The sequence below is a fragment of the Triticum dicoccoides genome, chromosome 3B (assembly GCF_002162155.2).
Source record: "Triticum dicoccoides isolate Atlit2015 ecotype Zavitan chromosome 3B, WEW_v2.0, whole genome shotgun sequence".
Lineage (NCBI taxonomy): Eukaryota > Viridiplantae > Streptophyta > Magnoliopsida > Poales > Poaceae > Triticum > Triticum dicoccoides.
The window spans coordinates 32,449,531-32,473,071 of NC_041385.1; the positions used below are offsets into that span (position 1 = coordinate 32,449,531).

Sequence of the window (23,541 nt, forward strand, 5' to 3'; positions counted from 1 at the left end):
AGAGTATAGTCCATGAGTGTTTAAGAATGTTTGTGAATACAAACTTTTAAAATAGTTTTTATAAATAATTATTAATTTTAAAAATTACAGGAATGTATTTTTAGTAAGTTATTTTATTGTATACGGTATTACTCTAATATATTTACTTTGTGTGCACATGGATATTTGGGTGGCATGAGGTAATTTCTAAAAACAAAATGAATATTTGAATCTTACTTTTATTATTATGATTATTATTTACGTATTTTTTACATTTTTTCGAAAAAAAGGTGTGCAAAAGGGGCCACTGGTTGCAACTATTTATGGACACATGGGTTTAGCGTTGAATACATTAACAATGAGGGGTCATTTCTGACATCAAAATGTGTTAGCTGTAGTGGCTAGCGCGAGCAGCGCGCAAGCGTCAAGCTGTTGGTTTGTTTCCCTTTAGCCGCATTTTTCTTGTGATTTTTTCTAAGGTACTGACGGGCGAGCCCACTAGTCATAGAGGCATATAAGTGTTGAAGTAATTATGTTCAATGTTCAAAGAAAAGTAATTTTGTTTCTTATAGATATATAAGTGGGCTAAGGTAGTGACAAGCGAGCCCACTTGTCATAGAGACGTATAAGTATTCAAGTAATTTTGTTTCTTATAGCTATAAGTGGGCCTCATGCCATGTTAGTGCCACATCAGCCATATATGGTGCCACGTCGACACACTTTACGTCTACGGATGTGATTAACACCGTATTTGCACGTTCATGCCAAGTTTTAGAACCAGTTCGGCGTATTTTTCAAGTTCAGGCACTAAAGTGAACATCCGTGACAAGTTGAAGCACCACAGGAGTATTTACCTCTTGTATTGCATGGTTTCCTTGATAATTATCAGCTAAGATGTCCTTTGACTGTCTTTCTTAAAAAAAACTGACAGAATATCTAAATGAAGCTCTTACTAATTGCCAGTTATCACATTTAGTCCTAAAAAGTCTTTCCCACTTATTTATCCTAAAAAATAGTTACCACATGCTCAGAATTTCAAAGTCCATCTACAAAAAGAAATGTGATAGTTCCAATAGCTTAACTCAATAGATGATGTCCAAAAACGGTACTAGCTCAACTCAACATATAAAGACGCAGATATCGAGAAGCAAGCAATCAAGTACACCAGGTACAGACCACCATAGATTGACTCACATAATCAAACGTCTGATTATCCATTGCCCGATCCATAAAAAAATTCAACTACTCTTACCGACCTTCATTTTTGACGAGTTGTGGAAACTAAGTAATTGTTGTCATGATCAGTTCCATAAAGGGCACGCCCACCATGAGCATTTTTTCGATAAAGAACATTTCATTCAATTGATATATCGAGGTGATACAACCGCATTGAAGAATGTCCGGCCTCTGCATAGCGCGATGCACACAGCCGACATGTCCAACAAGCCTAAAAATAAATATCGTTTTGCAGCAAAAGTAAATCAGTCCAGCCTAGGGGCCCACCATGAGCATTGTACCATACCCAAATGGTGGTTCTGAGCATGATACCATTTTGGTCGTTGAAGACCTTGCCCTTGGGCAGAATCAAGTCATAGCATGTCGGTAGTTCATCAGATAATGAAGAGTCTCTGATGTCGTCGCATGAGGTTTCACAATAGCCACTCATAATGAGTCGTACTTCATTTTACATACAAACTTGGGGCCCAAGTCGTTAGGTTGTAAATAGATGACCGGGATAGCATGTCTAAAGGGCTCCAATGCCAAAAAAGGGTTGCAGAAGACTATCGCTTTCCTCTAAGGCGAGCCATCGATGAGACGAGAGGTGGCGACATGATTTGTTAAGACGTGACCTACCATTACATGCAGTGTGGTGATGGAGGAGAGGAGGGAGTGTGGGCTCGATATGGGTCTGGGTGTAGTAGCCCCAGTGTGCAACTTCTCATGGGCTGCAAGGAACTTGGGCTATGTATTCTTCCAGCTTGCTTAGTTGCATTGAGCTGTTTCTCGAAAAATAATTGCTTTGAGCTACACTTTGTTTCACTGAAAAATTCAAATTTTCATTAAAAACAAACTTCAAATTACCACCTAAACATTTTTCATGTTCAGACACTCTAGTAGTATAGCTCGGCGCTTGCTGGAAAGAAACAGACCGCAACCACCAAGGTACTCCCTCTATATTTTTACTTTGCAAATTGGGTTTTTTCTAAGTCAAACTTCACAAGTTTGACCAACTTTATGGAAACAATACAAAAGATTATAAAAACTCTAGTAGTATATATATATAATAACATGTACAAATGATATTGATATGGTATTGTAGATGTTAATAATTTTTCTATAAACTTGGTAAGGTTTACAAAGTTTAACCTAGTTCTAAGACAAAACTAATATGCAGAGTAAACAAAAACAGATGGGGTATAACTATTCCAGCTACAAAACACAAAGGATTTTGTTTACTTTTTTGAAGATAATCAAACATTTGCTTGGCCATCGCATGGATTTACTTTTGCCTTAATTCAATATAACTGAAATCGTCAACTACAACTGGGAGTCAAATTTCAGAGAGTGCTTGCACTTTTGTGTTTAGGATGAAACCCTCGCGGAACATGGACATAAACATAAGCAAACTGTCAGTGCTTAAGAGTCATTTTTATAACATTGTTTTTTAAGCATATTTTAGGAAACACGTTTACAAATTACTTAATATCAAATATATGCATAAAATATAATCTAGGATAAAAACGAGAGATAAATGTCGTTGGCACAAAAGCACGGGCCAATACGCTAGTTTCTTTTACATGAAAAAGTAATGTGCAGAGGGTTTGTTAGTTTCGAAAAGAGAAGATAAGCACCCCTTCTGTCGCCCAAAAGACTAGAGCCAATGGAACCAAGTAGGACAAACTACTTAGCACCAAAGGGCAAAATAAAGTGCCTCTTGTGACGACTTGCTTAACTGAAAAGAGCCATGCGTCGCTTATCTTGAAGATCTCACACTAAAACTCCTCCATTAACAAAGCATATGCAACATGTAAAGCGCACCCACTCCGGCCAAAATCAATTGCAGCCTCCCCTGGTTAGCCGTGAAACTAACATAAACTCGTGGCACCGGCGACGAGTTGGCATGGATCGTCCAAGCAAGCAAACACCAAAGTTTGCTAGCCGTCGGGCACTTTTGGTTGGGGTTGGGGTTGGTGTAGGTGTCACAGCACACCCAAGTCTGATCGTTCCCCTGTTAAATACCTCATCCTTCTTCCCCTGACCTAATGTTTTTCCCCGCGGGGTCCCCGGCCTGACCTAATGCTAATTAGGCACTTGTAGCGATATGTTACATTTTTATGCTAAATACTCTACCTACTTGGTATTCCTCCTCTGTCATCACCACCACTAGCACCATCGGCGTTGCCACTTGCAGGGATATGTTTGTTAGCTATGTGAAGCCAAAATGGCGAGGACGAACACATTTTGCACGCGTCTATGGAATATGTTCTTGAACTGGGTACTGGACTAGACCATTGGGACTGAGTGTTCTTATTGTAATGCAGGTGAATCCGATTTGGTCTGCGTCCCAATTTGAAATGAAAAAACATGGGGGGAAAGGAGCGAAAATGACAGGCAAGCACAAGAAAAATGCCAACAAAAGAAGAACAACCAAAAACGACAGCCTACCTGGTCATGTTGAAGTGCAGGTGTGCATGTACCATGGTAGAGATTGGAAGCACCTATAAATTAAGGTGTTCGCGTGCATGGATAGTTGTTAGTATAATGATGGATAGCGTAACAAAAACATATATGCGATTTTGCTGATGGGGCCAGCAGAAAGGCAAGACGACGGTGTATTAGTCGGCAGTGGGTGGTACAGTGGAAGCTCAAAGATAGTACTCCCTCCGGTTAGGTTTATAAGTCGGGTAGGGTTTCTTAGGTCTTTAATTTGACTAGGGAAACTTGTATTACATTTTAAAAAAATCTAGGTTCGTTGTCAAATGTATTTTTTACCATATAATTTTCTTGGCATATTATACATGTTAATTTTATTAGTCAAATATTCCCCCGCAAAAAAATATTAGTTAAATAGAGAACCTAGAAACATGTGCCCAACTTATAAACCCAACCGGAGGGAGTAGCTCATCATCACCAATTCACCATCAAGAACAATGACAGACAGCACAAGACTAAAGCCGGCAAACGAAGAATACAACTAAAAAGGGGGGGAGCCCGACAATAAAGATATCCAAAAAAATCAACAAAATGACGGCCTACCTAGTCACCTTCAAGTGCTACTCGATTTGCATGCACCATGGTAGAGATTGGTGCATGCGATTAGGCATTCTCTGTGCAATCTGACCATCCAGGTTTAATTCTTAGAATTGATGCATGATTTATATGATCTTCCCTTATATTTACTTGAGAAGCAAATTGGTGCATGAAAAAGTTGCACTACACCCAGATGCATTGTACCCATGATGAATAGTAAAATCAAAACAAATAGGAAAAAACTGAAACTTTGTGACTTTCATTATGACCAAATGTTTTAGGTGCTTGCAAAATTTGGTGGCCAAATAACATAAAATGAGCTCCATACAAACAACCCAAAAATTCTGCTCATCCAATAGTGCACACAAGTTTGAGCACATTTTTTGTTATGTTTTGTATGGAGCTCCTTGAATGTCATTTGGCAACCAAATTTTGCAAGCACTTAGAACCTTTGATCATAATCAGGCCACAAAGTTTAGATTTTTTTTTTACTTGCTTTTATTATTTTACTGTTCATCATGGGTGCAATTCAGGGTATAGAAAAACCACACTCGGGGGGGACTACCCATCAATATAATGCTTATGGTACTCATAGTTAAATATCATTGAGGGTCAGACTTGGTCAAGATAAAAATCCAGCTACTAATACTGAAAAAACGGTTGTGTGCATCTCTAATTCTCTATTTGGTGCAGAGGTCGAGAGAAGTGAAATTGTCTCTCAAATTTGAAGCGCGTGGGATATGGAGGATGAAAACATATACGTATTAGCCCACTTGCATATATGTTAGCTATGCAAAGCCAAATGGTGAGGACAAAAGCATTTTACACGCGTGCATGGAATATGTTCTTAAGGTTTGCTTGGTTGGTTCTCTGAACTGAACTAGACCATTAGGACTGAATGTTCTTATTGTAATGCAGGTTGATTCCGATTTGGTTTGTGGTCGCGAATTTTCTGAATAACAAAAAGAATGCGGTTTTGCTGATGGAGGCAACACAAGACGTTTGCGCGCCCTGTCTATAAATCTGCAGTGGCCAGTGGGTGGAACAATGGAAGCTCGGAGATAGTAGCGCTTACCATCACCATTATCATCAGCAGCAGTATGTCGGCGCCGAAGATTGTCGTCCATGGCAGTGGTGGCGAGCTTCATGAGGGAGATGAGGAACACCACCTCGACGTCGAGGCGGGTGACGGCAATGGCACAACGATGAGGAGCAGTACACAGGTGACAGCGCAGGGGCGCGAGCGTCTGGTGTCGCTCGACGTCTTCAGGGGGATCACCGTTGCGGTCAGCGAACTTTCTACCTTTCTAGCTATGCCCATAGAGTATTGGTCACAAAGCACACAATGGAACTCATAGCTTCATGCATGCATGACGTGAAAATAAACTAAGGTAGAGACTTCAAATAATATAATCTAACCCACTCCAAAGGGGTTACTACGACGCACTACACATAAAAATATGCAAAAGAGATGATTTGGCATAAAGACATTCTGGCCCTTATTTTATAAGGTCATAAGTTGGGCTTCAACTTTACTTAGACCAACAAAATTCCGTCGATGCTTACTCCAACCACTCAACCTGGCAACCACTTGCTAACTTCATGTGACGGAAGAGAGAAATTGTTTTTTTTATTTCTTATGGCCTGGTCCTAGCACTATGACACGCTGTCTTTGATTTTTGTTGTTGTTGTAAGGGCCTCTCCTCGCAGTGCTATTAATTACAATTTGAAAGCCTCCAACATGAAATTAATAACTCGTGAAAACTATTTGTTTTTTCTGAGTAAATTATGTGTCCTAAGCTTTTCGGAGACCTTAACACTGAATCTTTGGACCTCCATGAAACATTGTTTGGAAGAAACTGCCTTTACATTAAATCATATCTCTTCTATTTCATTTTTAAAAAGGGTGAAGGTTTGTCTCTTTTTATTAATTAAGGCCTAACTAGAAAAACAGTGTTACAACTCAGAAGCCACGGGTTAGGCCTCAAAATTAATTTTTACCTCTCCCACCACATATTAATTTAACCTAATGAAATATCTATACATTACAGCTCATGATCATTGTCGATGATGTTGGTGGTCTCATTCCAAAGATAAGCCACTCACCATGGGATGGCGCCACACTAGCGGATTTTGTGTTCCCCTTCTTCCTCTTCGTCGTGGGAATCTCATTGGCCTTCGCCTACAAAGTACTACTACTGCTCATAGTATTAAATTATCAAACACTAATACCAACTCATGGCTAAACCAAGTTTTGTGCAGAGGGTGTCAAATAGAGTGTCGGCAACCAAGAAGGCCGTGCTCAGAGCTGCAAAGCTCTTTCTTCTAGGCCTATTGCTTCAAGGTAAATACACATGCGTTTACCTAACGGCCTTCATCACAATTTGATTACAAACATAGTCTGGTTTACTACATGATTGTTCGTCCACACACTATAATAGTGTCACAACCCTATAATAATATAATGTACATAGTTGCATTAGAGGTAATCATGCATCATGTTTTAATTCAAAGAAATTTGAGTTGAGGAATATTTCAAAGTATCAAATTAAATAAAGGGCTAAAACCCTAAAAATGTATTCAATGAACCCAAAATGCTCTTCCTTAATGTTTCATAAAAAGATATTCTTAAATGTTAGTAGAGTAGTTTATTATACAACTCTAGCGATCATAATATAATATATTCTTACATTAGTTATACAATGGTGGCGTAAATTATAGTTAATAAAGGTGGAGTAATAATTTGGTCATGAAAATAAAAGTACCCTTTTTAGCAATAGAAAAATCCAAGTGGTTCTGAGAGCAATCATCTTATAGTTGTAAAACTATGAACTTCTATTTTCAAGGTGGCTTCTTCCACAACATACATGATCTTACATATGGGGTCGATATTGGAAAGATACGGTTAATGGGTGTCTTACAGGTACCAATCATCGCCAACCTATCATTATGAACATAATTCTTTGTTCGGTCATACACACAACAATTTTATTTTTTACTTTCATGTAAAGAACAAGAGGGAGATCTGTGCATGTGATTCAGCACAACAAACCGTTTTATTTGATATATCTCACTTGATGTAGAGAATTGCAATGGCATACCTAGTGGTGGCACTATGCGAAATCTGGCTACGGGATGGTGGAGAAGGTGGCATAGGCTCTGGTTATGCAATAATCAAAAAATACCGATGCCAGCTGTGAGCATAAGACACTGACCTATACAAACTTGTTGTCATTTAAGTTACTTAACTAGTTAATTTGCCTTGTTATTATTCACATACTTCATCCCATCATTTTTTTTTGCAAAGTCTTGTGGGTTTAGTCCTCACGGCCACATACACGGTGATTTTGTACGGTCTGCCCGTGCCGGACTGGGTATATAGTGTCACATCATCGGACTCAACCATGAATCATTTTGTGGTAAGCTTTCACTTCTGAAAATTCTTAGTCCTTTCGTATTTGTGTGCATTTTTTGTCTTAAGAACCTTTGTTTTTTCTTTGATTGAATGCAGGTGAAATGTGGAGTGAGAGGGCATACAGGACCAGGTTGCAATGCCGTTGGCATGATCGACCGAAGTATATTTGGAATCCAGCATCTTTATACACGCCCGGTCTATCTCAAAACAGAGGTATATATTCAATCAAATAGTAACCACAAGAGATAGTGGGGTCATGAAATTCTAGATATCTTGTTTGTTCAATATTCCTAGTACTATCGTGACAAGTTCTCTCATCTTTCCATTTGGAACTTGTAGTGGTGTAGCATCGACTCCCCCAACAATGGACCGCTCCCGTCTAACGCGGCACCATGGTGTGAAGCCCCTTTCGATCCAGAGGGCCTCCTAAGGTGTGGAAATAGTGTCATCTTCCTCAGCTAGCCATTGACCAATTGAAGATGCATCTGAATCTCACTATATACTAATCATCTTCATGTACAATGTAGCTCCTTGATGGCAATAGTCACCTGCTTGGTCGGGCTCCAGTTCGGACATGTCATCATCCACTTTAAAGTATATATATCATTCTCCCTCACCAGAATATCAGCTTTCCTTTCATATGATGGCCATTGGATTTTACTCTCTCCCCGACTAAGCAACTCCGAGGGACTTTTCAGGGCAAAAGTTGCTGCTTGTCTCAAATGAGGAAAAAATTACTTTCATGGGTGATTCAGTTTGTTTGTCATTTAAACTCGTTGCTATGAAATGCCCAGAGACCAGCCCAATTTGTTGTTATGCGTTAGTTCACCGTCAAAAAAATCCTAGTTCCCGATGACTAACTCTACATCATTCGTGCAGGAGCATGATGAGAGAATGGTGCGGTGGTCCCTCTCGGCGTTGAGCTTATTGGCTCTAGGCTTCTCACTCGACTTGTTTGGTAATTATTTTGCTGATTAATTAATTATCTTGTGAATGCAAAAAAAATAAGTTTATGATTTTGTAAATACCATGATTAATGATGTGCTTTGGGGTTGACATATATGCAGGGTTGCGCATGAACAAGTCACTATACAGTCTTAGCTACACATGTGTAACCACCGGCACAGCTGGCCTTTTCTTCACGGGGATCTATCTGTTGGTTTGTTACTATAAACAAAAGGAGTTTAAGTATTTGATTTTTTTTCTTAATTATAAAAATCTACTATTAATCCCACATTCCAAAACTCGAGTTTACATTTCATCTCTCAACTCTAAAACTAGACGAATAAAAACCTCAACCATGAAAATAAAGGATTGATACTCTAAGGGTGTTCAGATGGTAGTAGTTGGCATTGGACCACCCAATAAAGTTAACAAAAAAAACTTCAAGAAAGCATACGAAAAGCTACAAGGTTTTCTTAGAAATAATCCCAAAACTTAATTAAAATAAAGATAAAACAATCACAAAATATAGAAATTGAGGAGAAGGAGAAAACTATACAAGTTACAATTAAATTAGGAACATTGTGGTTTCGACTATCTATTATTTTACATTGTATGTAAAAATTTCATTGATTTATAATAAAGTTAATGGTATGTCTTATTTATATGTTTTTACTCCAATTTTCTTGAGTTTATTTATTGATCATAGGAAACCACTTTCACATTATCCAAATCATCCGCAGAATAGCCTCATGAGTGTAATGTGTCTGGTTTTGGTTGTTCGGTTTAGGTTTTGGTGGTTCGGTGCAATTTGACTAGTTTAAATATTTACACATTAAATCTACTCTAATAAAAAAAGCTAAATATAAATTAGAGGAGAGGAAACTGAGAAACAAAATGCATGTTTTTGGTTGCCTCTGGGGCACTGTCTTGAACATTTGCAGGGCACAGTTCAGTCCTGAGAGCATTGTAGATGTAAATGCTTGGATTGCGCTTGCCCTTGCAGCATGAAAAAAGAAACAAGTTTTGTCATGCGCATGGAGTAGGATTTATCTCTAATATTACACTTGATTCTCTCCATTTTATGTACTAAATATTATTTTTATAGGTGGACGTGTACGGTTACAAGAGGCCGGTTCTCCCAATGGAGTTGATGGGAAAGCATGCCCTAATGATTTTTGTTCTGGTAGCATGCAACGTCGCGCCAATCCTGCTCCAGGGGTTCTACTGGAGGGTACCAAATAATAACCTTGTAAGGCACCTAAGTTCCCTTCAATACCTTCTTTTCCAGGAATTTCTTTTTGATACTATTTAACTAGCTATGTTTAAAAAATGTGTGCGTATATATGATTGATGCCATCGCTTTTTGTCGGTTTGTTTTCTCGAACAGTTGAAACTCATTGGAACAGGCGATTGATCTTTCCAGTTGCAAGCTAGTTCAACTAATGCTCGAAGGAAGTGCATTATCAACTATCACGGCACAAAGCCAGCATCTATTTCACTTGAACTCAATGCGATTTCATAAATCACAAAGGAGATTCAATGTTTGATTGTAAAGTTGAGCTCTCATCATCTGGCTTCGTGATAGCATGTGTTAAGTAATGGTTCTTCCAAACAGTGCTAGCTAAGTACAAGTCTGTGTATGTGTATTTTGTTGTGATTTTTTAAAATAAAAGGTAGTTTAAGATTCTTCGCCGTATAAGAGTTCAGCTTCCGACCTCTGCATCGTAGATGTACACAGCCAACAACATACAAACACACAAACGGAAACACACCTGGACATTGTTGTCGTCTCGTTCGAGCGTGACTTGACTTAATCCTATGTTGGGATAGGTGATGAATAGTGTCTCAACTAGCGGCTTGGATCGAAGATAAGGCTGCCTCGAGACCTCCCTTCCTTTGACAGGAGAAGTGCTCAACTAGTGCCTCAGGTCGAACACAAGGCCACCTCAAAATTCCCTCGTTATCGTTCTGAATCTTTCAAGGTTTTTTGAAGCTAGCTACTTTATCCAAATCCTTCTCAAGTCATTCGAATGCCTCTCCCTTGAGTTGTATTCAAGTGAGAGTGAATGATTCCATGCCTATGTGGGGCTTCATATAGGCTATAGGAGCCCTTGATACATGGCCAAGATATCCATGGTGATGGTAAAGTCTGGTTCGGTCTGGTAGACTAGGTGGGGAGGGGTGGTGCAGGGTCCATGGTGGACTAACCCACTCACACCTCAACCTACTAGGCCTCCTTTGGTTTAGAGGAATTTTGTAGGAATTTCATATGATAGGATTTCTATAGGAAAAATTCCTTTAGAGCCCTTTGGTTTGTAGGAATGGAATCCTATTCCTATGGAGGAATTCTTCCTATCCTCCACATTTCATAGGAAAATAAACATTAGCCTAGAATCAATGGAAAAAATCCTATGATGTGAATCAAAGGGCATCTCCTTTCCTATTCCTACTCATAGGATTTGAGATACATGTCATCTCATTTCCTATGACTTACCTATTCCTACGATTTTCCTACCCTATGAACCAAAGAAGGCCTTACTGGGCTTCTTTCTCTTGTGCCTTCATCCTTGGATTCTTCTCCGTTACCTGCTGACCATTACTAGTTGACTGGACATTTCTTTACTTGCTGACCATTACTAGTACTCCCTCCGGTCCAAATTAATTTACGCAGCTTTAGTACAACTCAAATTAATTACGCAGCTTTTGTACAACTCAAACTAATGACGCGGCTTTAGTAATAATTAATTTGGATCGCAAGGAGTAGTATAACTCGCTGAAAAAGAAGCAGAGAGCTACAAAATACTCCAGCTACAAATGACATAGAATTTCGTTTAAATCTTCAGATAACCAAACACCTGTTCAGTCAAAGCACGATTCAGGAGAAGAAAACATTGCATCTTATCACCCTATCTGCGACCAGCTTGTGATCTCGTGTACCCACGCAGAAATGAAAAGGAAAAGAGATATACAAACATCATAACTGCAAAAGGTCATGGTTCATACTCGGCAGTCGGTCATGTAAATGCAGAGAAATGTACCTACATAACATACAGTGCTGTTTTATAGTAGTCACATTGTTGAAGCAATTTGCGGTCTTCTTGTAAAACCTCCGGGTAACCTCTACTAATTTATTCATGACTGTTACATCATCCAGAAGGTTGCCCCTGGAAGAAACTTCGCCAGGAGCTTGATTTCCTCGTAAATTGCATCAGCGGCATCATCATCAAACCCAAAGCTACATTCAGACTCTGTTCAAGGAGCTGCAGCAATGCTTAACAACGGCGAGGCGATACTTGAGGCCAGAAATAGAGACTTCACATATATATCCTGGAACCAGAACGGTGCAAGCCAGGCAGAAGAACAGCAAGTGCACGGAAAACCTTTAGCGTACGGGAAGTCCGGAACATAAAGGCCTCTCATCCTCACCATCAGTACCAGAATACGCCCCTTCTTTAAACTGCAGGAATCTAAGCCGTTCCTCGAATAAAGGGTCTGAAAGCTATAGGTAAATCATCCTCATCACTGGTGTCAAAATAGTGCCTTTCTTGAACTGCAGGAGCTGAAGGCGTTCCTTGGACATGGCGTCTCCTGAAAGCTATTGGAAAATAATCATCATCATCGGTATCAGAATAGTGCCTTTGTTGAACACCACGAGCCGGAGCCGTTCCTCGAAGACGGGGTCTGCTGACACTTACAGGTCTAGCATCCTCCTCGTCCTCCTCCACCTGCCCATCATCATCATAAGTATTGGGCCTTCGTTGAACAGCAGGGTGGGATCTTCTGAGAAGTAAAGGTCTTTCATCCTCCTCCTCAGCAAGGTGGGATCTTCTGAGACTTAAAGGTCTTTCATCCTCCTCCTCCTCCTCCTCCTCCTCCTCATTGTCCTCATCATTCTCATCCTCCTCCACCACCTCCTCCTCCTTAGCAGGGTGAGATCTTCTACGACTTTTAGGTATATAATCCGCATCATCATCATCATCATCATCATCATCACAAGTATCAGGCCTTTGTTGAAGTGCAGAAGTCAGGCCCTTCCCTCGAAAACAAGATCTGCTGTGACTTATAGTTTGATGATTAATGGTGGCTCTAAGCATGATACTGTTTGCATCGTCAGAAACCTTTCCCTTGGGAAGTATTAAGTCATACACTGTCGGAAGCCCATCAGAGAGTGAAGAGCTCCTTATGTGGCAGTTTGTACTTCCACAGCAGCCAGTTGTTATGCAGTCATAACTCAGATTACATGTGAACTTCGATTTCCTCCTGTTTGGTTCGACACAGACGACTGAGATGGCATGTCCAAAAGGCTCTGACGCCATGCTGAGCAAGAAAAAGTAGCTGTTCCTGGTGCATTGCAAAACATGTAAGCCCGGCTGCAAGCAGAGAGACACTGTGCCAGAGTCTGGGAGCGTTGTCAATGGACACTTGTGCTGGGTCGTGAAATGTTCCAGGAGCACCTTTGTTGTTCCAGCGAAGCCACAACCAGGCTCTGGGCAGAAGCATGGGGCGTATGAGCATGCCTCCGTGTGTTCTTCTTTCTTGTAGTAGGTGACTGCCTCGGCACATCCGTACATCTCATTGGAGCAAGCTACTGTGACTGACTCGACAACATGTTCCATCCCAAAGCAGCGCTCGAATGTTGTCTCTTTAGAGCATAAATGGCACTTGCTGTCCAGTTGAGACGTACAACAATACGAGCATATGAAATGCCCCACGGAGCACTGTGGAATAGAAAGAATTGATTGGGTCCCATGAGGATAAATTTTAACATAAATGTACATTTTAATTTCAAGAAACATAAAACAACAACATGAGAAACATGTCCTTGCCAAGTAGCACCATGTCCAAAGATAGGTTCATCAAAGCTCTTATTTTACCTTGAGCTTTATCAATGAGATAAAAGCTTGAGTTGAAAGACAGGACAACACGTCGTGCATTTACCTGGAGTATTGGAGGCCTGAGGGGCTTCAAGCAGAGGGAGCAGTCAAGGTGCTCCATCCCCATGGTGACATTCAGCCTTTTGCCGCTGCTCTCTCCCTCTCCCTGCGCTTCAGCTTTTCTCTTGCTGGAGCTACTGCCATCCATCGCCAACACAATTCCAAGGTACACGCACTGGCTTGGTTGGTGTATGCTAGTATTACAAACGCAACATGCACTAGCTTGTCAACACAATCTCAGACGCCGCGGTGCTCCCCTGTTCCGCAAGATACACAGATAAAAGTCACAAAATGGCACTTATTCAAACAAGACTGAATAATTGATCAAACAGGTTGAGGACTGCAAGTATTTAACAAATATATGGTGGTGCTCTTGATCTGGCAGAAAAGTGTATTCGAGCCGATTTGCGCTATTAGGCGTGCGCCGATACGATAGCAGTAAATTACTGGGTAATCAGAGCGACGATGCATATGCAGGTAATCTGACAGAGAAGCAGTAAAAGGAAGAAATTTTTATTCCGGATTCAGAGTTTGGCACTGCCGACGGACCTAGGTTTTCGAATCGAGAGCGATGCGGACGTACCTAGGTTTTCGAATTGTGGGGTCTATCCGCTGGAAGACCTGGTCGCCTTCGCTGGCTCGAGGTCGCCGTTTCCTGATGGCCGCGCCGTCGGAGACGAGGTCGCCGCCTCCGGTGACCTCCCTCTCCGAGGTAAGTGGGGAGAAGACTGATGTGCCCTCGCAGGAGAGTCCTCCACTGTACCCCGCCGCCCGCGCGTCGTCGGCCTGGGCCTGATCGGAGTTGGGGAAGAGGAGGAGGCGACCGCGACGGCGGCACGGCGGGGGCGAGTTTGTCGGCGCGAGAGGGGAGTGGCTAGCCAAGCTTGGGGTAGGAGAGACTGAGAGAGTGGGCTGGATAATGGGCCGTTTTGGGTAAAAAAAAATTGACGAGCGGATTGGAGGGGCCCAGAAACCTCGCAAATACCCGTTGGCCTGTTTGGTAAGCGTGGCTTCGAAGGCCCAAGCCTCCCGATTCCCCTTCGATCCACTAGCTTCCACGGGCTTCAGAACCCTCGAGGCCCCCCTCGAGGAATTGGTCGCCCGACTCGACTGGACACGCCGCCGCTCGACTCACACACGCCGCCGCGACTCCTCCCCAAGTCGCCTCGACGCCGGCGATCTCCTCCGGCATACTAGACTTCTCCCCGGTGGTTAGTCATCGCAGCCCCTCCCCTCCCCTCCCCTCCCCCCTCCTCTCCGTGGCTGCCCCCTCCCGCATGGCCTCCAGGCGGCGGTCCTCCAGCCGTGTCGCCTCCATCTGCTTGGCCGCCTCAGCCCGCTCGTACGTCCCCGCCAGCCTATCCAGAGCAGCCGCGACCTCCGTGCAGGCTGCCCCTCCGTTCCCGTGGTGATGCTCCGCGGAGGAGCTCGGCGGCGACAACGAGACGGCCGTCCTCTGCCGCTTGGGCACCGGCGGCCAGTCGCGGTACAGGGGAGACCCGCCGGTCTCCTCCTCATCCTCCTGGCAGTCCTCCCGCTCGACCTTGGGTGATGGTAGTGGTGATGGTATGCAGCGGGCGGAGCTGTTCTAAGATCTGTGCCTGATCTGATGTCTATCATCTTGCTGTCATCAGTATTGTTGTATCACATGTTTCAGTGAAGCCTACCGGCAAGCGGCAACACTGCCTTGAGATATTAGATTGGCTCCTTTGTTTCACAAATACAATTGTATTTTAGCATTAAGTAAATTTCCTGGATTACCACAAATATGATGAACTATACAGAATTTGATCATGGCTTGGATAGCTATTGAGCGTCAGATCAATTCAGCTTAAATAATGCATACAAATTTACAAATGATTATGGCTGCAACAATGCAGTCCACGACCACTTCAACTGTCTATACGACAACAAGTTTACTCTAGCAGTTTTGGCTATGTATAAACATGTAGGTCCTCAATACTGAGAAAAAGGTTAAATGTAATCCTACACGAGATTATCGGCCTCTATTTAATTTGAGCATATTTGGATTGGAGACGATGATTTACAATGATTTACATGAGATTATAGGACATACAGCGATTTACTAGTTTGTATCAGTTTTTTCATTTATTTTTCTCCTATATTTTTGATTAGCCTAATAGCTGATGCTTTCCATTTGAGGCACAGCTTGACTCAAAACTGAATAATGCAGTAGTATATTATCTTTGTATAACTGTTGTTGCTAGTAGTTAATTGGTACGTAGACACGGAAGGACAGAGTGGTCAGTTCGGGAGCTCGTCCTGCTAGCTGTCTAGTTTACAATTCATGTCATACTATCACTTTTGTTCAGCTATTTGATATAACAGTTTAAATTATAGAAAAAAGGATTTACAATTCCTGTCATAATATCTATATTGAGCTTTACTGCTGCCCTTGGAATTAAAACATGTTAATGCTGGATGTGATACTAGCGACATGAATTATCAGCAACCTAGAATGTTACTGTCTGGAAAACATAATGCTAAGTTTATCTGCGTATTTGACAATTTTCCTACTTACATATGATGCCAAGTGTGCATTAAAGTTTATCCTCGCCAATGTTTCGTGTCAAGGAATTCCCTCTCTCAATGCTTGTACTAGCTAGCTAGAACATTACTCGACAAATCGCTGGATGCAGGGTAGACGCACACATGTGACATGTCCTAAGAATAAGATGCCTTTATAGTTAGTTGCATAATCAGAACTGTCCATGCCTGGTAGGCTGGTATCTAGGAAGTTGCATAATCATTATATAGTAGTCAATGGCAAACTGGATAAGATTTTGAAATGCGATCTCAACTAATCGTTCGAAATTCAGAATGCAAATCCCTATATACTTTTCTACAATATTTTTTTTACATAGTTTTATGATCGCTGCGAGCACTTCAGTAGAAATGTTTGCACATAATTTGGCGCGCAAACTTAGTTGCACTTGCTGTTACTTCATTAACATAGTGCTTGCCTTTTGGGAGGACTTCAGTAGAAATGTTTACATAGTTTTGTGAGACAGTAGGAATTACAGATCATTGCAGTTGCTTAGGTGTTAGCTTTCTCTTCCCATACCGGCATTTAGTCATAGTGCTTGCCTTTTGGGAGGAGGGAAGGGCAAGCTAGTCTTGAGGCTGTCTCACCTGATGTACTGACAATGTACATTGTTGAGCCAATTGTCTGTTTTGTCAGATAATTAACTTGATGCACAATAATTGCTTCTTATGGATGTGTGATATTTTCACATCACTGCATGTGTATTCCTTCTGCCCTTTGGTATGGATAGTACAGTCGTCCCCCTGATTTCTGTATGTCTTAGCAGCATATGTGCATATACACAATTTTTCTTGTGTTAGGAAATTCATCCAGCTCCATGTGAAGATAGAGTTTTCAGTCGGAAACAAATTTAATGCTCCCTCCGTCCCACAAGACAAGACGTTTTTGCAAGCTAAATATGCTTGCAAAAGCGTCTTATATGTGGGACGGAGGGGGTAATTTTTAACAAGATAGGAGCTAGATTTAAGCCTTATTAATATCTCCACCCATCGGTGTGACAAAACTCAGAAACTGTGTTCTGCAGTTTAATAAATGTGTTTTGAAGAACATCATTTGCTTGAAGTGGTAGCTAGCAGTTATATTTCCTTTACTCAATAGTAATACAACATTACGCTCCCCATGTTTATAGAAGGTGTAAATACCTTTGCTGTGTTGCAGATTCTTGAGGTTTCAAGTCTGTTGGAGGAAGGCTCGTCCGTCATCAAGAGGAACTCGCTGTCAATTCATCTGTAGGACAACATCATTCTCACCCTTGCTTGGTCTGTAAAAATATAATTGATTGTGAGCTATGAGAGATTATGTTGCTGTGATGTGATTGATATTGCCGTGATGAGATACTGATTCCAAGTCAAGATGTGAAGAACTGCTGTCACATTTTTATTAGGTGTCATTCACAATTTTCTAGCAAGTTTGTCTTGCTATGATGCTATTTAACCTGTAAAGATTGGATTTTTAACTGTTTCAGACCATTTTAACTCAATAGGGCAATCCCTGCCTACCAAACAGTGTTTTATATGGAGGGGATTGTGGCGGGAGAGGGATTTCAGGTTTCAAGGGGATGTGAGGGGATTGGGTGGAAGAGGGGGATTCACCAAATCCCCTGAAATCCCCTCCTCCCCAAACCTCTCAAATCCACTCCTACCAAACAAGGCCTAAAAAACTATAAATCTGACATCAGATTTTTAATCATGGCAAACCAAACGTTTTTTACGGACTTTTGTGTTTACCCGGGATGACAAGTTTAGTTGGCAAGCATAGAAAATCTGCCTAAGTTTGTTTTCTTGTCAGGAAATTGCGGTGCTCGTAAACTAAATTTGCCATCCTCACATCAACTAAAGTCGCCATAAAAAAATTACATATCTTTTTTTCTATGAGCATGCTTACTTTTCCTCTCCTAATTAACTTGGAAATAGTTTCGGAATCCAAAACGAATTGTATATGCCATCTTTTATAACTTTAAAATCGTCCTTCCTCTTTCATAAGCTTTAAATCGTGTTCATAAAAGCTTAACATCTTTATCCTACAAAGACTAACAAAAAAAAAGATGGCATCATATCCAATAATCGAATTTGATCATAGAGAAAGTTCAATCTATGCCTAGACCTATAGGGATACACTGATATATTTCATTTTGCTTCAGTTTTGAAACTGTAACATGTAGTTCTCAGCTTGTTAAGATTTGTAGACATGACAATTTGTTATAACTTACTACTCCCTCCGTCCGAAAATACTTGTCATCAAAATGGTTAAAAAGGGATGTATCTAGAACTAAAATACGTCTAGATACATCTCCTTTTATCCATTTTGATGACAAGTATTTCCGGACGGAGGGAGTATCACATATACCCATGCATTGCAACGGAAGAGATATCTTTTTGTGAGAAGCAGCGGGAGAGATAAATGATGTGTCCACTGAAAACGGTCTCTGCATCGGTGGGTGACAGAGCGAGGAGTTGCGGTCTTCTCGCATGTCATGACGGTGGTGGGGTTGGTCGGCATGGCGGCGACCACCCAACACATGCATTTTTGTCCTTCGGGTCTGCCTCCGTCTCGGTTTTGTGGCTGCCTCCTCATTCTATGCCAGCGCGGTGACCTTGGGGCACGGTTGCTTCGACCACTCTCTCCTACGACGGTGAAACGAGATGATTACTAATTGCAATGCATAAATCATGTTTCATTAACATAATCGGTGCATAACCAAGCATGAATGTCCCTTCTTTACCAGGGTTTATTCTCTTCGATTATTTTAGCACTCACGTGCCCACAAATTTATTGAAATATAGCCAAACCAACATATTCTTTTTTATTGGCACGGGCAAGCTAGCACCCGCAATAAATTATGGAGTCCCTTGTTTAGCTCATGATTCACGACACAAATTTTTTTATTTCACACAAAACTTAGAGACATACAAAACTGGTGGGATTTAGTATAAAGCTTCAAGGTAGGACTATTTTTATCGTAATTGCAAGCTACTTGTCAGTGACAAAACTGGCGGATCTCGGGTAGGGGGTCCCGAACTGTGCGTCTAGGCGGATGGTAACAGGAGACAAGGGACACGATGTTTTTACCCAGGTTCGGGCCCTCTCGATGGAGGTAATACCCTACTCCTGCTTGATTAATATTGATGATATGGGTAGTACAAGAGTAGATCTACCACGAGATCAGAGAGGCTAAACCCTAGAAGCTAGCCTATGGTACGATAGTTGTTCGTCCTATGGACTAAAACCCTTCGGTTTATATAGACACCGAATAGGGTTAGGGTTACACAGAGTCGGTTACAATGGTAGGAAATCTACATATCCGTATCGCCAAGCTTGCCTTCCACGCCAAGGAAAGTCCTATCCGGACACGGAATGGAGTCTTCAATCTTGTATCTTCATAGTCCAGGAGTCCGGCCAAAGATGATAGTTCGGCTATCCGGACACCCCTAGTCCAGGACTCCCTCAGTAGCCCCTGAACCAGGCTTCAATGATGACGAGTCCGGCGCGCACATTGTCTTCGGCATTGCAAGGCGGGTTCCTCCTCCGAATACTTCATAGAATATTTTGAACACAAGGACAGTATCCGGCTCTGCAAAATAATTTCCACATAACACCGTAGAGAGAATAATATTTACACAAAATCAATCTGATGACGTATTCCGCAGCGTGTAATCACGCCGCGGCCAAGTTTTTATTCGAATCGTTTTTACTATACCACCTCAGCGCGTTTAGCGAGGCAGTTTCCTTGGCACGTCTTGTCAAAGCAGAGATCGTGTCCCCCTTATTCCGGGATCCTCATCAATACGGATGTGGGTAACCCAACCGCGCCATTGATTACGGCGCTTGGAAGATAAGCGAGTTTTACCAGGCTGGTGGGGGCGCTTAGTTGCGTCCGTCCATATAAGGGGATAAGGATCCACCTTTTCACCTACGCCTTCTTCCTCCTTTGCTCATCCATTTCCGCGCACTCGAGCTCCAGCGCCCAAGTCCGCACATCCCACCTCAACCTTCTCCAATTATGTCCGGAGCGGGAGGCAAGTGGATGGCCTCCTCCGTCACGGAGGGGCACATCACAAAGCTGCGGGAGGCCGGATACTTGTCCGGCGACACCGCGTGTCGGCTCCCCTACAAGGGGCAGCTCATCCCCACCCCCAGGCCCCATGAGAGGGTGGTGTTCCTCACCCACTTCCTCCGTGGACTAGGTTTTCCACTTCACCCATTTGTCCGGGGGCTCATGTTCTACTATGGCCTGGATTTCCACGATCTAGCCCCAAACTTCATCCTCAATATCTCGACGTTTATCGTCGTGTGCGAGGCTTTCCTCTGCATCCAGCCCCACTTCGGTTTATGGTTGAAGACCTTTAGCGTCAAGCCGAAGATAGTGGGCGGCCAACAAGCGGAGTGCGGAGGCGCCATGGCGGGCAGGATGCCCAATGTTACATGGCTTGAGGGTTCCTTCGTGGAGACCATAAAGGGGTGGCAATCGGGGTGGTTCTACATCACCGAGCCGCGCGACTCCAAATGGGCGACGGCCCCCGAATTCAGATCTGGCTCCCCCACACGGCTCACATCATGGAAAGAGACGGGCCTGACGTGGGGTGATTCGGAAGAGCTGACCTGACTCCAAACCTGTGTCCGAAACCTGGTGGACAAGGAGCACAAGCTTGTCAACGTAGTCCAGGTTATGCTCATCCGCCGGATTCTCCCATGCCAGCAACGGGCCTTCAATTTGTGGGAGTTTGATCCGGCACAACACCGGACCTTGAGCCGGCTCTTCGACACTACGTACGAAGATGCCTGGAAGGTGCTGTTCAAGGGTGCCGAAGCTCCCGCATCCGCTACCGAAGATCGCGGATTTCGCTCGCAGCGTCAAGCCAGCGAGGTAAGTTATTTTACCCTCTATGGGACTCTTTTTTCATAGTTTGACTCTATGCGGGATCTAAAACTCCCTATCCTCTGACAGGACTGGCTGAAGACGTCCGGACAGATTAACTATCCGGCTCCCTTGCCAGAAGACCCAGCGAACGCCCGCTTGACGGGGCTGCTGGTTCCGGCACCTCATGTGGTGACGGAGAAGAAGGCCAAGAAGGAGGCCACGGGAACTCGAAGGAGCTCCTGGCGCCAGGTGCTGTCAGATTCTGAAGCAGAATCCTCTCCTGAGAACGAGGAGGAGGAAAAAGAAGCCTCTCCCCCAGCGGGGGAAGAGAAGAAAAGGAAGGCCGCCCCGACTGGGGAGGCCGGAGGGTCCAAGAAAGGAAGGACCCTTCCTCCGGACTTCTCCACCAACGTCGACAACGACGGGGAGGAGTTACCATCAAGGGCCAAGCCCCTGGCGAGATCGTAAGTGTCCGGATTCCGGAATAACTCATGATTTTTACTTGTCGCACAGTGTCTTCTAACACCGAATATAACCATGTAGCCCGCCCAAGGACGAGCTCGCCGAATCGTCGAGCGGCTCCCTGGATTCGTCGGATATGAATAGTACTTCACTTCCGGCCGCCTCCTCTCCTCGCGACGCGGACAACACCGCGGTGGAGTCCCAAAAGGGGCCCAACCAGGAGGAGGAGGTCCTGGAGGCGCCGCAAGGCGACCTCCCGGACTCCGGGCGCAAAGGGGGAAAAACCCCAGAGGGCTCTAAGTCTGGCCCTGTGCCGGACTCCGTACCGGAACCTTCAGTGGTTCCGAAGTCCAGCAAGCGGCCCCTTCGTAAGAAGGGCAAGACTGCGACACCGGTGACCTCCGTCCATCCGGAGGCACCGGATAACTTGCTGGAGGCGCTTAACGGCGCCTCCATCGACGAGGAGCATCGCACTATCATGAGTGCGGTGGTCCACAAAGTTCAGTCCGCCAAGAGCGGGCTGACCGAAGCTTGCACCAGCCTTCTAACAGGCTTTGAGGTAAGTTTCGAATATGTAAAAATATTACCGCATAGACAGTAGCCCCTGATGCTTAGTTCGGTGTTCGGAAAGAAAAGCCGGACTGAGGATCTAAAAAGATATACGCAGGAGTCTAACATAAATATGTCAATATGGGAATGCAGGCTGCGCTGCTGACCTCTGCCGCACTGACTGCGGAGGTCAATGCATTGAAGCAGAGCCTCGAGCAGTCCGAGAACGAGCTCGGACTTGCCAAGAAGCAGCTCGAGGACAAGGAAGGTAAGTAATACCTTATTAAAGTAATACCTTATAGAAAGGATTTGGTTGCAAAAAAAATGACAGGAATAACGTGAGTATTGCAGGGGCCACGAACGAGGTGGCGACCCTGAAGGAAGCGGTGTCCGCGGCCGAAATTGAAGCGGCCGCGGAGCGCACTAAGCGAGAGGAGCAGGAGGCGCGGATGGCGGAGGTGCGGCAAGAGCTCCAGGCTCTCGTGAAAAAACACGAGAGTTTGGAGCGTGACTCGGAGACTCGAGAGTTCGAGCTTGCCTTGGCTCTTGAGAGTGCCAAAGCCGCTAAGGTCGAAGCCCAAAAAGCCCTCCAGGAAATTGAGGCGATGAAGAAGATAGCGGCGGGTAAGGCATTCTTTATGCAAAGCAAGCATGTGAAGGTGAATTATTTGTTACTTACCCGAATCCGGAGCTCTCCAGGAGCATTCGCAGATCTGCCCCGCAGTGTGTCCGATGCTGCCGCTTTCTACCGAGCCGAGGAGGGAAGCACGACGGAGAAGGTGTTCTGGTCTCAGTATGCTGAGTCCGGACATCCGGTGCCCCTGAGCGACCAGCTGAAGCAGCTGGTCGAGCTCCACAAGGTCGTCGAACAGGCCATGAAGGGCCTCATAGTTCGGCTATGGCCAACGGAAGCCATGCCTGGGAGTTACTTCGGGTTGGTAAGGCGGCTGGTGGATGCCTGTCCAAGGCTTGAAGTCATCAAGCGCTCCGTCTGCATCGAAGGTGCCCGTAGGGCCCTTGCCCGTGCTAAGGTGCACTAGGGCAAGCTGGACGGTGAGAAGCTTGTGAAGGACGTACTGAAAGTACGTTATATCGACTAGAGGGGGGTGAATAGGCGATTTTTATGAATTCTTCAACGAGGAATTTGCCGGTGAGGAAATTCCTTAGCGAAGAGCTAATTGCAGCGGAATAAGTACTCAGAAGTAAGCATAACAGAATACGGGCATGGTCATCATGATGAAATGAAGACAAACACAGAGTACAGAAAGCGTAAACACAGGATAACACAAGATGAAGACAAACAGACTGAATAAATTGAACTGAGGAAATTGAGAAAGTCTTCAGTCAAAGTCTTCAAGCACAGATATGAACAACACTCAACACAGTAATGAGGAAATGAATGGGTTGAGGAAATGGAACCAGTTAGGTTGGTGAAGACAATGATTTGGTAGACCAGTTCCAACTGCTGTCTCAGTTGTACGTCTGGTTGGAGCGGCTGAGTATTTAAACTCGAGGACACACAGTCCCGGACACCCAGTCTCTGAGCACGCAGCTCAGGACACCAAGTCCTCACCGTATTCTC

General features: G+C 43.6%; 2 protein-coding genes across 2 annotated transcripts; one reads left to right on the forward strand and one right to left on the reverse strand.

Moving 5' to 3' along the window:
* The first annotated feature begins 5,300 nt into the window (after positions 1 to 5,300).
* Positions 5,301 to 10,260, forward strand: LOC119280636 (heparan-alpha-glucosaminide N-acetyltransferase-like). The gene is made up of 13 exons (XM_037561429.1): positions 5,301 to 5,516; positions 6,282 to 6,419; positions 6,493 to 6,574; positions 7,077 to 7,153; positions 7,314 to 7,426; positions 7,538 to 7,649; positions 7,742 to 7,858; positions 7,985 to 8,076; positions 8,173 to 8,239; positions 8,525 to 8,603; positions 8,713 to 8,804; positions 9,696 to 9,839; positions 9,978 to 10,260. The coding sequence occupies exons 1-13, from the start codon at positions 5,331 to 5,333 to the stop codon at positions 10,002 to 10,004; spliced, it is 1,326 nt and encodes a 441-aa protein (XP_037417326.1). The 5' UTR covers positions 5,301 to 5,330; the 3' UTR covers positions 10,005 to 10,260.
* A 1,588-nt stretch (positions 10,261 to 11,848) lies between these two features.
* On the reverse strand, positions 11,849 to 14,401 carry LOC119274549 (E3 ubiquitin-protein ligase SINA-like 2). The gene is made up of 3 exons (XM_037555266.1): positions 14,108 to 14,401; positions 13,529 to 13,781; positions 11,849 to 13,308 (listed from the first exon to the last, which is right to left on the reverse strand). The coding sequence occupies exons 2-3, from the start codon at positions 13,670 to 13,672 to the stop codon at positions 12,058 to 12,060; spliced, it is 1,395 nt and encodes a 464-aa protein (XP_037411163.1). The 5' UTR covers positions 13,673 to 13,781; positions 14,108 to 14,401; the 3' UTR covers positions 11,849 to 12,057.
* Positions 14,402 to 23,541: the final 9,140 nt, after the last annotated feature.